At 45.4% G+C, this 14,127-nt stretch overlaps 1 protein-coding gene across 1 annotated transcript in view; it reads left to right on the top strand.

Moving 5' to 3' along the window:
- The first annotated feature begins 329 nt into the window (after positions 1-329).
- Positions 330-14,127, top strand: part of LOC110084026 (heparan sulfate glucosamine 3-O-sulfotransferase 3B1) — a 36,243-nt gene continuing 22,445 nt past the window's right edge. The window contains exon 1 of the mRNA XM_072990412.2: positions 330-976. Within this exon, the coding sequence (XP_072846513.1) occupies positions 432-976 (545 nt within the window). The 5' untranslated portion in view covers positions 330-431. The remainder of the gene's footprint in view (positions 977-14,127) is intronic.

The raw sequence follows: 14,127 nt of genomic DNA, 5'->3' as shown, positions 1-14,127 counted from the left end.
CCTTTTCGCCGCCCCTGCCTCTTTAACGGCTCATTAGCCAATAAGAATGGCTAATCGCCTCCCGCAGTTTCCCCGCTTCCCGCCCCGTGGGGGAGGCCCGGCTGGCGATTGGCTGCCTTTGATCAACAAACGGGGGGGCTAATTACCATGCGGCGGGCGGCTCTTATAGGCTCGGAGGGGTGCCAGTCAGGCGCGCCTGTTCCCCGCCCTTCGGTGCTCCAGCCTGGCAGGCGGCAGAGGAGCGCTCGCTCGCCACTCGCGGCCGGCTAGATCGCGGGCGCTGCTCTGGGAGGAGGAGGGCGGGGGGAGCCGGCGAGCCAAGGGGGCGGACGGGCGGGTGATGCTCCGCGGCTGAGCCTTGGACGCGCCGCCGGCCGCTCCTGCCGGAGGAGAGCCATGGTGCCGGGGCTGCCGCCCGCGGGCTGCCGCCTATGGGCCAGCTGCGCCTGAGCGGGTGCCGCCTCCCCGATGCCCCCGGCGCCCCTGCCTCGCCGGGGCGAAGGAGGCTGCTGCTGGTGCCGCTCCTCGTCATCATGCTCGCCCTGTGGCTCTGCATGGTCTACTCGTGCGCCGCCGCCGGCTCGTGCGCCTTGGCCGCTCCGGGACTGCTCCCGCTAGGCGCCTCCCCGCCGGCCCCGAGGGCGCACGGGCCGCCCCTGGCCAAGCTGCTGCTGCTGCGGACGCCCGGCGGCGCCAAGGGCCAGCTGGGCCCCGAGGCGGAGAGCGACGACGAGGACGACCCCGACGAGGAGGGCGGCGGGGGCAACGGGGCGGCCGCGGATCCCTCCGGCGCCCTCTCCAGCTTCCTCAACGGCTCCGGCGTCAAGCGGCTGCCCCAGGCCGTCATCATCGGCGTGAAGAAGGGCGGCACCCGGGCGCTGCTCGAGTTCCTGCGGGTGCATCCGGACGTGCGGGCCGTGGGCGCCGAGCCCCACTTCTTCGACCGCAACTACGAGCGAGGACTCACCTGGTACAGGTACGGCCCAGCCTGGCAGCCTTTGCCAGGAGCGAGCCGGCGGGCGGGCGGGACTGGGCAGCTGCATCCGGCGAGGGGAAGGCGATCGGCCGCCCCTCGTGCCTTGCTTCGCCCCGGTGTCCCTTCCGCGGCCGGTTCTGAGAAAGGCGAGGCTGAACCGGAGTGCGCCTTTTAGGCTGATTTTCGGCGGTGCGGAGAAGACCGGCAGGCGCGCAGTTGGGAGCGCCTTGGGGGGGGGGGGGCGGGCGGTGTCCCTGCCCTCTCGTGCCCATTCCTACCCGGTTTCCTCTCGCAAAACCCGCGAGGGAGAAGAAGCGAGTCTCCCTTGCAGAGGTCGGGGGGGGGGCGCTTTTGCGATCCCCAGGGCTCCAAGAGAACTCGGGTCGTCGCCCAGCGCAGTCTCTTCCTTTCGCGCTTCCTGGCCGTCTTCTTCGGGTCAACGTGAGTTAACAGGTGGGGCGGGCCCTGAAATTTTGGGCGGCCGTCGATCCCCAAGAGAGATCCAAGACGGGAAGTTCGCCTCGTTTTAGCCCCCCCCCCCCAGCTTTCCCGTGTCTTCCCTTTCTTTCTCGGCCTCGCTTTGCCGCGCCTTCGGGAAGAACGGTGCCGTCAGAAGGCGCCCTAGTTATCTGGACTGAAAGGCCAACGCTCCGGAGGCGGCACTCCGGAGCGACGCGGGGGTGGGAGTGGGTCGACCCTTCATTTCCCGCCCCACTTTCGGGGGGAAATCGTCCCTGCTCCATAAGTGGAGCACAACGCCGTTACGGGGATCCCCTGATTTCCCCGTGGAGGGCTGCCACCGAGTGCCCATCCCTTGAAAATCCCGGGAAGGGGGGATTCTCGCATCATCGGTCATCGATCACACACATCAGCACGACCCGGACTCCTTCGGCGGGGCGGGCAGAGGGCTGCGGGGAGCCTCCGGGCGCTGGGGGAGGGCGCGGTGGAGAGAGGCAGGGTTAGAAAAGAATTTGCATTCCCTTCCAAATGGCCAGCCGGATCCCGTCTATTTTTTTGGTTTTCCCGTGGGCTCCTTTCGGACGAGTGACGAGACACGTGTATTCCAGCCGTGCCTGTGGTTCTGCTCTGCGGCGGCCGGAGTTTGACGGCTGGGGCGCGCCGGGTGGTGCCTTCCTTCCGTGCGCAGTGAGCTCTGTCGGGCAGAAGGGAGCAGTGTAGCCCGCGGCCCGGCGAGGCCACCCGGAGGTGGGGGAAAGGCTCGGCCCGAAGGGATCGCGGCAGATGGCGTGAAGCGCCCCCACCACCACCCCCGCCGGCCACAGGGCGGCCCGTCGAAACCTTCGGCTGGAAAGCCGCGCGGTGGCATTTTCTGAACGGAGAGCGTCGGTTTGGGTTTTCGGTGTGGCATTTTTTGGGGTGGTGTCTTAAAGTTGGTAAAAGGTCCTGGGGTTTCAGACGTGGGGCGGAAGTTCACGTGTGCAACCGTGCGAGTGAATGGTGTTATATCCGTATACTTGAGGGAGGGGTTGTCTCTGCACTTCCGATGCGTTAGGTACCCGCGAGGAAGGGACCTCCCGCCTCGGTCCTTTCGACTCCCTCCGGTTCCTTCCTGGCCTTTCCTGGTGGGGATGAAAGTGGCGCATCTTTCTCTCCGTGGCTTTTCCTCCCGGCTTGGAAAATGTGTCACTTTGGCTTTCTGTAGTGAACAGGAGTAACAGCAGTCGTAAATAGGTAGTAGTAGTAGTCGTCGTTGTCGTAGTAGTAGTAGTAGTAATAGTAATAATAATAATAATAATAATAATAATAATAATAATAATAATAATAATAATAATAATAATAATAATAATAATAATAATAATAATAATAATAGAAAGCGCTGTCAGAGGTGGGAAGATGAAGAGAGAGTCTGGTGTTCCAAAAGAGAGCCAGAGATAGGAAGCATCGGGGCCTCCTCTGAGGAAGCAAGCTTGAAGAATGGCAGCCGGCTGGCATGTGCTTTGTGTGGTGCTGAGAAGTGCTGGGAGTTGGTTCCTGACTTCAAGCAGATGTAAAGGGGCCAACAGGGAGAAGGGCCTTTATTAAGAGAAGCCGGGGGCCAAGGGGAGAGATTTCTCCCTCAGACGTTTGTATGTGAAGATGGAGGGAAAGAAAAGGTCCAGCTTCAGATTGCCTTTAACATTTAGCATCGTATGCAGGATCTTAACTGATATAGAATGGCTCCTTCCTTGTGTGTGTGTGTGTGTGTGTGTGTGTGTGTGTGTGTGTGTGTGTGTGTGTGTGTGAGGGGTGGGGGAGAGAGAGTCGGTCCTACAAGCTTCCAGGATGGGGGAGGGGAACACACAAATGGCAGCTTGGGAATGAGGCCCATTAGAAGCTGTGCAGGCGGACCTGGGCTGCAGTGGACATGTAATGAGCAACATGTGCCAGCAGATTTAAAACTAAAGCACAATGAAATAGTGAAATAGTCCTGTGCCTGGATTTATATGGTGGCAGAGGTGGACTAGAGATACCCTGCCTATTTTTTAAGTGGAAGGGGTTTAGTGTGGCATTCTTTGCCCTAAAGGTGGTTTATTTATTGGGTTTTCATTGCACTGACGTGGTAGTTGAGAGACCTAACTTCCTCTCTCACTTTCCCTGGACTTGTACAACTTTTAGTGGAAGAGTTCAGAGCAAATCGGATGGACGTGTCACTTAAGCAGCAAACAAAACTTTGCAACCCGTGCTGTGTGGAATAAACAGAAAGTCTCGGTTTAAGATCTCCAGCTCTATATTATAAATATTACAGGAGTAAAAACATCACAAAGGAGAAGAAAGTTTGACTACGAGCAGAGTAGTAATTAAAAGCATCCTCAGTAATACCTACAGATTGTATATGTGTTTTTGAAAAATTAGCTCTCATCTTTGAATAAAGTTGAGATTCATTTGAAAGTAAAAGCAATAGGAAATGCAAGCTTAGGCATCAGGGTAGCTGGGCTTGTTTTAGTGTTTTAGTGTTTGTTTTATTCCAGATTGCCTTTAAACGTGAGGGGTAGCCAAGGAGGCAAAACTGTTAACAAAACAAGCATAGTTTGGGGAGGATTGGGACCATTATTTATAGGTAAGGTTTCCTGAGAGCAACCTCCGTGTCTCTTTGACTTCAGATCTTTTATCACACCCCAGTGCCCCAGTTTGATTAGGAACACAAGCCTTAATTTGTTACGTGGGGCTGTAAAAAAAAACAGGATCTCTGTGCTCCTGTAGGAAGGACACACAGTGAACAGAGGCTGTTGTGAAAAGATCCTCCCGAACTGCAACTTGTAGGTAATGAGTGGAACTGTCAGGAAGATGAGCACCATTAAGAGTTACTGAAGGGTGAAGGAGCAAGAACTTACAACTAGTTTAGAAGATTGTAAATGTGGCAGGTTGGGAGGGGTGATAAAGAAAGGGAACCTGGATTTTTAGCTTCCTTCTCTGTGCTGCTGAGATGGTACAGCGACTGGAGACAAATCCAAACCTGACATTTTTCTTGCTCTAACATGGGTTTATAAGCCGAAGATCTGGAATGCTGTGCCTCCGAAAGGCAGATCTTTGAACTTCAAAAGAGTAAAGGGTCACCGTGTGCAGCGTGGAGGAAAGCTGGTGGCTGCGACATGTTTGTCATTCATGTGCGGGTTTGCAACTCTCCCAAGTCCCTGAACTAACGCAAGAGTTTTGATTTGAAGTGATGATTCCACTTCACTAAAGTCCAGCTTCACTGGAGCTCCTCAAAGATACGTGTGGGCCAGCATTGTGCACAAGTTTGTCATAGTTAAAGGAGCAAATTTTAATGCCTTTTGAGCAGATAAGAATCCCAGAACTTCACAGCTTTAATAGTCAGTGTCACTTCAATTTACACGAGAGTTAAAACAATCGTTCCTTGTTATTTAGTAGGTTGTGATGAAGTGCAGTTGTTGTCTGCAGACCTTGAAAAGGTGAAAACTGGCACCATTACTTTTGTCTCCTTTTCCTTCCCTCCACTATTCTTCAGGCAGGCTCAGGAGCAATATTTCTCTTTGAAAGCAAGGGGGGAAGCACTAGAGCTTTACATACAGGACTTGGAAGGTTATTGATGCCAGTGCCACTCTAATACCAGACAGAACAATGTTGTCTCACACAAAGAAGATACCATGCTAAAGTATAGTTGCAGGTGTTTACCTTTTTTGTTGACATTTGTTTGGTTCGGAATGTAACCTTTTCTTGGTTAAGATCCAGCTAGATCCTTCTGTCCACCTGCAACCCAAATGGAATCAAACTGCTGCTGCTGTTCAAGTAATCAGAAACTTCTATAAAGGGAAATCAGTGCTTGGTTAAACAAGTAAATTAATTTATCAGGATAGAGATGTGTGTGTGTGTGCGTGTGTATTTTAATCTGTACAATCTATCCTGGGAATGGCATCTGTGGGGCATACATATCCTGTGATTATAGATTGTAATTTAAAATTAGTTTTAGGGCAAAGCTAGATGAATACATAAAAGCTGTAAAGTATAAGCAGCGTTTTATGCTCAGTTCACTTATTTGCCTGTTTAATTTTTAAGTGCAGGATTGTTTCAGTAGCAGTTTTTAAAAAAATAAATAAATCTTACAGTGCTAATATTGGTCGTTAAAGCCATTATTAAACCATTTTTAGCTAAAGTACTTGATCTGATGTTTGAAACAAAACCTCTTGAACTCTCATGCGCGGTTTTAATGAGCCCTTGGATTGAGGTGTTAGTCCATTTAAACAACTGGTTTATCTTAAACTGGTTAATTCAGGGACTGTGACTTGTGAGTGGCAGCCATGATATGTAAATGGAGTAGAGTAGACTTGTAAAGATCTGAAACTGACATGGGAAGTGGACTGGCAGATTAATGCTTTCAGCTGTAAAAGACTTAATTTTATCAGTTGTGATGAATTACACATGTATTCCAGTCACAGTCAGCTCTCCCCCCCCCCCGCCCCCCATGAAAGGACTTTCAGAGTCAGTAACTTAATGCTGTAAATAACCTGACCTTACACTCCTCCAATCAAGAACTGGATGGAGTTAGAAAAAGATTGAATTCATTTATTGAAAAATACTGTGTACCTTTATTTAAAATTAAATCCTGTTGTGATTTCATGAGGCTTCTAAGGATGGGTGAAGGAGCCCTTTCTACAAATCCAGCTGCCGAGTGCTTTAATCGTTTTGCCACACAAAATGTGATCAGAGTTGGACACAGTTACTTTTCTAGACAACTCCCACAATGTCCCATCTTAGTGTGGCCACTTTGGGGATGTTGCAGTCCACAAAAGCAACATTTCCCGGCTCTGCTGCTGGACATTATTTTCTGTCTATTACCAAAGCAGAGTTGGTTCTGTCTAATGCGACAGGATGTTATTCTCCGTACAACCACATTGTTTGTATTCAGTCTAAGGACCCGAAGTCTGCTGCTGGACTGGGCTGCACCTTAAAAGGCTGCTGACTTTCATATGAAATCGATGATAGTTGGATGGTATGCATAGTGCTTAATAGGAGAGTCGCTCTGGCATTGTGGGCTGAAAACTGAATTTGTTTCAAACGGACTTTGGATTAAAGCAGGATTGTACTGTGTTTGAGACAATAGCCACTGGTTTCAATGCAGCTAAATCATTTAATTATTTGCATAAGGGGAAAGGGCAGTGGAAGGAAATCTTCCTTTCTGTGTCCGGTGAAGTGGGAAAGGTATTTTATCTTCCAGTATTCCACAAAAGCTTACATTAAAATATAGCATTTAGTCTTTAGAGTGCCATGTCTTTTTTTTTTTGCTTTTGCGTTTGCTTTGTTTTTCTTACTGAAATGCTTCCAGCTCGTGTTTCACATCTAAAACAATCTCTTTGCTGCTGCTAACTTGAGACACAATTTATTCGTGGTTGTGCCATTCATACATAAATATGATTAAGATGTAAGACATCAGTTGAAGGCCTACTATTTTATCAAAGGTATGTGTATGGAAAGAGGAGCTGAGGGTTGGCCCTCAACTTAAGTTGATTTGCATGATGTGTAATAGTTTTTTTTTCTGTTGAGCTCTTGTTTCAATAGAAGTTTGCAGGGTGGCTGGAAACTAATTATTTTTGATGAGAATGATCAGTACTGACATGGAACCAACTTTGCTTTTAATTCTAATACATTTTATTTTATTGCTGTCTGTCTTCAAACAACTTCTGAACACCACCATGGCTTTTAACAATTACCACAAGGCAAAGCTGCTTCTGGTGGAAATTAACAAGCCATTGGGGGTGTCAGATAACTAAATCAAATAACTTAAAGCCATCCCAAATCAAATAACTAAAGTTAATGGACTCTAGAACATCTGACACATAAACAGAAAATGTTATAAAGACTTTTCGTATGTTGATCGTAAAGTTTTCATTGCTACCTGATTTTGAACTTCGAAACGGTTGAAAAATGAATAAGGAAGCACCCATTTTCTACCTCAGGTGCAGGAGCAGAGTTCACATTAAAAAAGTACAGTACCTGGTCAAGCCTTTTCAGTCACTGAATTCTGAATGAATTTTCTCATTTTAAACCTTATGATTATTTCTGCCTTTGCAAAACTGAAACTTTCCCTAAGCAAGCGACTAATATATATGATATATGTGATCCACTTTTTGGTAATGGTTTTTATGTTAGACTTAAAATTTAAAGGAAGAAGGAAATAGCTCTGAAAGAGCAATATATTAGTCTGCTAACACCAGGCTAAACATGTATTTTTATGTTTTCTCAGACAGGGAAATATAGACAGGGAGTTCAAAATGTGTGCCGTCCCTTTAGGCACTCAGTTGAGACATAGTTGTTTTTTTTTTAAAGGAGTGGGGTTACTGCATGTTGCTAAAGAACTGTTGTGCTTTTGTTAGTAAAGTGATGTTAAAGCATCTTGAGCTCTGCATCAAATTAACTGCCTAAATTAGACTGTAAAATGGTTGATTAATCCTCCCCATGTAAAGGATGGGGAACAACTAATTGGGAAATGGGATTCCTCAATCCATTCAATGGAATAAGTTGATATTTAAGGGAACACTTTGCTTTAGGGATGGGATGGCTTGTACTAGTTCAACCACACTTGCAATACTTAACTGATGATTCACTAGAAAAAAAGTCCTCTTTCTAATTAATGTTTTTAATAGTCTCTGAGGCTAATTCTGCAAACATGCAGGCAGTTTTTCTTCTGGGAAAAAATACCTCCTTCTAACCAGTCATTATGAAATTACAAGTCTGGGACTTTAAAGAAAATCTATTAAAAGATCACAGGAAAAAAATATATACTGTGGGATATATATATATATATATATCTTATTTCAGAACACTTGAATAATAAGGTGGGATCTCTGAAGAAAACCCTGTGGAAATCTGAACTATCTCTTCATGGAGCTCTTGAAATGCAGTTCTAAGAAGATTTACTCAGATGTAAATATTCTGAGTTTAGGAGACTTGTCGCAATCTACATCCATTTCCCTGGGAATAAGCCTCACTGAATATGTATGTGCAGGATTACAACATTAACAGCCCAAGCCTCAGGCATATTTCTTAGCAGTAGGTCCCACCATGTTGACCTAGGGTAAGCCAAAAGAACTGTACAGCAGGCACCAAGTTCAGGTTGAGTAATTTAAGTGAAGTTAAATGAGTCTCTATAAATTAGATTTTAAATCTGTCTAGCACCAGATCTGTCTTCTGTGGATCAGTCTTATTTGTTACTGGAAAATACTCTGTTTCTTCAGTAATTTTTAAAGACAGCATACAGATTAGGAATTATAGCACAGTGCTGCTGAACTATATCATAAGGCTAAAACTTGGCATTTGAGTGAGTAAGATGAGGAAAGAAACAGCAGAATACATGCTTTAATTTCTTCCTTTCTTCCTTTCTTTTTCTTCCTTTTTCTTTTCTTCTTCTGCATATTTATGTTTGCTACGTTTGCACAGCACTGGCCAAAATTAATTAATTGGTAAACATTTACTTTTCCTTTCATTGTACATATTTTAAAATTTTTATTCAACATATGTAAAGCAAAACTGTTACGGAATGGAATGACTGGCACAACGTTTAACAAATTATAAACAGGAGTGATTTTTCCGTATTGAAATCTTTAAAAAAATCTCATGGAGTTCTTGAGACGCAAACATGGCATGATGGTACGTGCTTCGTGTGCATAAAAATGTAAGGAGCTTATACTTTTAGATGTAAAGGGGAGAGGTTTTTCTTTTTTTGAGTGTTTCATTTTTGTGACTAAAGAAAATGAATTATTCTGCTGTGTCAGGGGAAGGATGTCTCGTACTTTGCTAAACAGCTTGCAAACACAAAGCCAGTGTAGGTTTTCCTGGTGGTCTGTCAGTTTCTGTTACACAGGTTCTGAACAGCACTGTGATAGTTGAAGATCTACAGAAACAAGTCTGTAACCTGCTCTTTCTGTTTAGAAGTCTGAATGGCAATGTTTCGCCAGGATGGAAAGGAAACTAGATCCAGCGCTTAAAGCTAGGTACTTACAAACACTACCGTTCATGCTATTTTTCCTCTTTGGCGTCTCCTCTAGAATGTTGTTTGTGAAAACAAAATGGAAGAAAACAGCCCCTTCGCTGACTAATTGGAAAGTCTGCAATCACTGCTTAATAACCTTAAGGATAACTTCCTTGGTATGTTACAATGCTTCCAATCTGGACTTTTCCTGTTATGTTGTTCTTCTTCTGTAAAGTTTTGGGAGATGGTAATGGCTATAATCGCAAAAACATAAACAAAGGGCTGAAAGATTAGCCCCACACCAACTTCCTAAGCTTACAAGCAGAAGTGTTGGAGTGGGACATAATTATCCTACAATGCTGCATAGTTTGATGGGCAATAACTTTAGAATACATGCTATTTGTTTTTCACAATATATATTTTTCTTTTGGCCAAACCCATTTACTTAATTGGCTATGATTTTAAGTATATGAAATAGCCATCTGAGAACTTCTAAATAGTAAAATAATACTAAATAATTTAGTCTGACCATAGTGGTCTAATGCCCAGTACCATTTTACAGTAACTGCAATTCATCCTGTTTGCCTCCAGATTGTGCATGTTGTAATAAGTGACATTTAATCAACATGGTCTATGGGAGATAATGGAAGGCTCAGTTTGAGGATTCTGTAACCCATGTGACTTCTAAAATGCCGGGTGAACTAAGTTTGTTCCACTCTGTAATGTAAAGATCCTTGACTGATGGGCAAGTATTTTCTTGGGGTTGGAAATTTGCCCCCTTTTACTCCAAATTCCAAATTTGGACCGCTTGCTTGTCTTAGGTCAGTATGAAACAATCCATGTCCTGCCCTAATACTTTTTAATAGAGGACACATGTATTTCCTGATACAGTGGCAACTATTCTATTTCCTCAGGAATGTTGAGCATACTGTGGTTTCTTATTCGTTTTCCCTGCTTTGGACATGGGGCTACTTATTTAAACCAGTGAAGATGCCCCTTTAGTTATGTCGTTTGTAATCAGTGCTTACACAAGATGTTTTTCCACCTGAGAGAGAGAGAGCAGAAAATGGTATCCTACCTCTCAAGTCAAACCGTTTTTCAAGCCAGTAAGGTTGTATTTAATGAACAGTCATACTCAAAATCTGCCCACTGAGGCAGCCATTTTAGTTTGTCTAACGGTAAAGTTGGCCTTGTTTATACGATGTCTGTTCCTTGATTTGGGAAAGTTGATAGTGATAGATTTGAACCAACCCACTCTAATGTGTTGACAAATAGGTTGGTAAGATCCTGATCAGGAGGAAAGCTATAGCTGACTCCCTTACGTTTAACAGAATCTGACTCCCTTACGATCCCAGGCCTCATAAAGGTTTGACGTTCAGATAAGAATTGTAGGCAATCTGTGTTCAAAATACATATTGCGCAAGCCCTTGGAAGAAATTAAATATTTAAGGGGGGGGGACTAGAAAAATTGAGGGGGGTTTGTTTTTGTAATACCTCTCAAAAAAGAACTCCTTGAAAAATGCCAGTCCTAATTCAGTGTCTTTTGAGCATGATATAGTAAAATAACAAGCTCTGTATTAACATTCCAAACTTTGTCCAACTTGGTTGCCCGAAACAAACCGTAGAGCAAAGTTTTGTATCTGATTTCATGCTACATCAGCTTCAGAGGCTCTTCAGTTCTACTTCAGAATATACTTACAGCCTCTTGAATGAAAGAAACTCTCTTTGGAGACAAGAGCCTAACACAATTCAGGACGGGGTCTCCCTTTCCCTTTTTCCTCAGCTCTGCAAGGCGGATAATGCCGTAGAGCTCCATTTCCAGCAGACCCCAAATCACAATGTCTCAGTCACAGCATGAAGTTATGAAGAAAATGGCCCCCAAAGGAGGGACGGACTCTTGTGATCCATCAGCAAGGCCCTTGTGTTTCTGTGGGAGCGTTCCTTCGGACTGCAGCAGAAGCGTTGAGTTGTTCAAACAGATGGCAAAGATTACTCGTGTTGCTGAGATTTCTGTGCACTACTGTTTCAAGGCCTGTCTCCGGATATGGTGCAAATGATGCGTTCTTCCCAGCACGCGGCTGATGGAAACTGCTTTGTCTTCCATGATCAGGTTTCATAGCCTCACCTGTTGAGTTGTTGCATTCACCCCCACCCCGACCCCAGAGTTGAGCATGCGCTGGAGTGGACATATTTGGCTGATAAGTCGGCCCATGGTGCTGAGCAGTGGTGGACTTCATGGCACTCTGTGGATTGGGATGTTGCTGAGTATCGTAACACATGACTTTGACAACTTGTTGCCTCATCTTTTCTCTTGGTGGGTGGTTACGGCTGTTTGTGTGATTCTAAAACCGAGAATTTCTTGGCTCTGTCTCCTTAACAGTCCAAAGAGGAATATGTCCATTTTTATTGAATATATTCAATTAAGTGAAATGACATTTCCAGTGGGGGCATTTCACTTACTTGATTGTATTTAGGTATGTACATTATTTTCAATTAATGGGCATGCATTTGTGTGTTCAGGTATTGTATTACATTTGCGCACCTTTTGCCTATGGCAGAGCACCCTTCCATATAACCAAGCCATTGACATTTGCCAGCTAAGTGCATAGAGTGTGCTACCAGATGCCTTTTATTGCAGGAGATTATATGACTGTTTCGGAACTAGAGATGGGCATGAACTGCCAGTTTGGCAGCTCATGCTCGTTCATTTATCATCCAAACAGGTGTTTGGTGCTTCAAACTGCCACCTCCTCTGGTGGGTGCCCACTTGGAGGCAGTGGCCTGGCTTCCCTGCCCCGCCTCCTCCAAGTCCTGCCTCTGAATTGGGTGCCTGGCAGATGAGGTGGGGCTTTGAAATGCAGAACATCTGTTCAGCTGATAAACAAACCCGCCCGAACTTCTGAACCGGTGGTTCGTGCCCATCTCTATTGGGAACCCCTTTCAACAGAAGGTATTAAGCCTCTTCTTCTCTAAGGCATCTTGCTTGAAAACAAGCAAGCTGTTTTCAATAGCTGCAATTTAGTGGGCTGCTTCATGGGATACATGAATTGATGATGCACCATGTGCTTATCTGAGCATAGGATGAAACTTGAACTGAAAATAATATTGCTGTGACCTGCCTAGAGTGGCTCTCATCCAGATGGGCACATAGTTTGTTAACACAAGGACTGCATAAATGTATACCTTGCAAGGCAGCCTTTAGATGTATATGTGTGTGCGTGTGTGTGTGTGTGTGTGTGTGTGTGAGAGAGAGAGAGAGAGAGAGAGAGATGGACAGCTTCAAACTTTGTGATTACAGTCTAGAAGTCCTACTTCACAACCTTTGCTAGTTGGTACAAAAAGATGGCAGACTGCCTTCCTCCCAGGCCCTTGCGCTTTTGTCAAGAGGACTGGTGATCAGTGAGTTAAGAGGATAATAAATAGGCCAGCACTCTGCTGGATAGTTAACCATATGGCCTCAAAGCACAACAAATACCAGGTACCATTTATTCCCGTAGCCTAATTACAGGGTTGGAAAACAAGCCAAGCTATCAGCTGCTACCTGTTGTCTCTACATGGTGTCTCAAATGATTGAAGAGCTCTGGTCATGCTCAGTGCCCAGTTCTCAATCCTTGAAAAGAGTAAGAGTTGGATTTTGTTCCTGAGATTTAATGCATTGGCTTCGGCTTGTGTCCATTCTATGCAATGCTTATATGATTTAAGAAATAGGAAATTAGTCCATGAAATGGGCCACTAAAAGGTGCAGCTGTTGGGAATTGCTTTTGGTTTTGTGGACTTCCAGTAAAACAGCAGAAGGACTGCTTTGAAACCGAATGGACTAAATTGAAGATCAGGCTTGCTTTGGCTAAATGAATCAGCGGCATCTAGTTAACACACTTGTGTGAATAACTTCAGAAGGTTATCTTCCTGCTCCAGCAATGGTGAGGGGAAAGCCTGTTCTAAGAGAGCCAGAAAAGCGTCTAAACAAAATCCTGTGCACACACACAGATAAACCTACATACGGATACTTGTATTAATAACAGTCACTAGCGAAATTCAATTTTAGTCTAGTAAAAGTGGATGTAATTGATAAATATAGTACTGTATCTTACTATTTGTGTGTGTGAAGTAGTGCATTGGTTTGACCAGCACCTAAGACTAGCTGTTCAGGCAGTGGGGCGAGCTGAAACGTTATCCTGTGGTGTATTCAGGTGCACTTCATGTGTAATGTGCCTGTTAACCCTTTCTTTCCTCTTGCTTTGACCACCATTGCAGCTTTTAACTCCAGGGCTAATGGCCCAGCTGTTGTTTAAGCATGGCCGCCTATGGAGAAACGCTGCTTCCACCTCATCTGAAAACTGCACCTCTCAAGTTGTTGCCAGTCTCTCTGTCTGCAGTGTCTCTGTCATCCGTGCCTCCATTATGAAGGCACAGATGACTAACAAGGCTCATCTGTTGGGGCAGCAGCGGCCAGACCTCAGTAGCAGAACACATATATTGCCCTCAGGAGGTCCTACATGGAGCGTCCTGCTTTCTGCCACTCTGGAGAGTCCTGACAGTCAGCCCTAGAGAAAACAGTGCTCAGACTTGGGGTAGACACTTGGCAGTTTATTTAGCCAGGTAATAAACTGATAGCTGTATAACACCATTCTTCTTTTAGATCATAAATCCCAAGGATGTTGTTCTTGCTTTGCGGAATGGTTGAATGCTACAGATGTTTGGCATCTCAAACCATAGTGTGTGCCTT

This window comes from Pogona vitticeps, chromosome 2 (assembly GCF_051106095.1).
Source record: "Pogona vitticeps strain Pit_001003342236 chromosome 2, PviZW2.1, whole genome shotgun sequence".
Classification (NCBI taxonomy): domain Eukaryota; kingdom Metazoa; phylum Chordata; class Lepidosauria; order Squamata; family Agamidae; genus Pogona; species Pogona vitticeps.
Note: the sequence above shows the minus strand (reverse complement) of the source record. Positions and strands in the feature narration are given on the sequence as shown.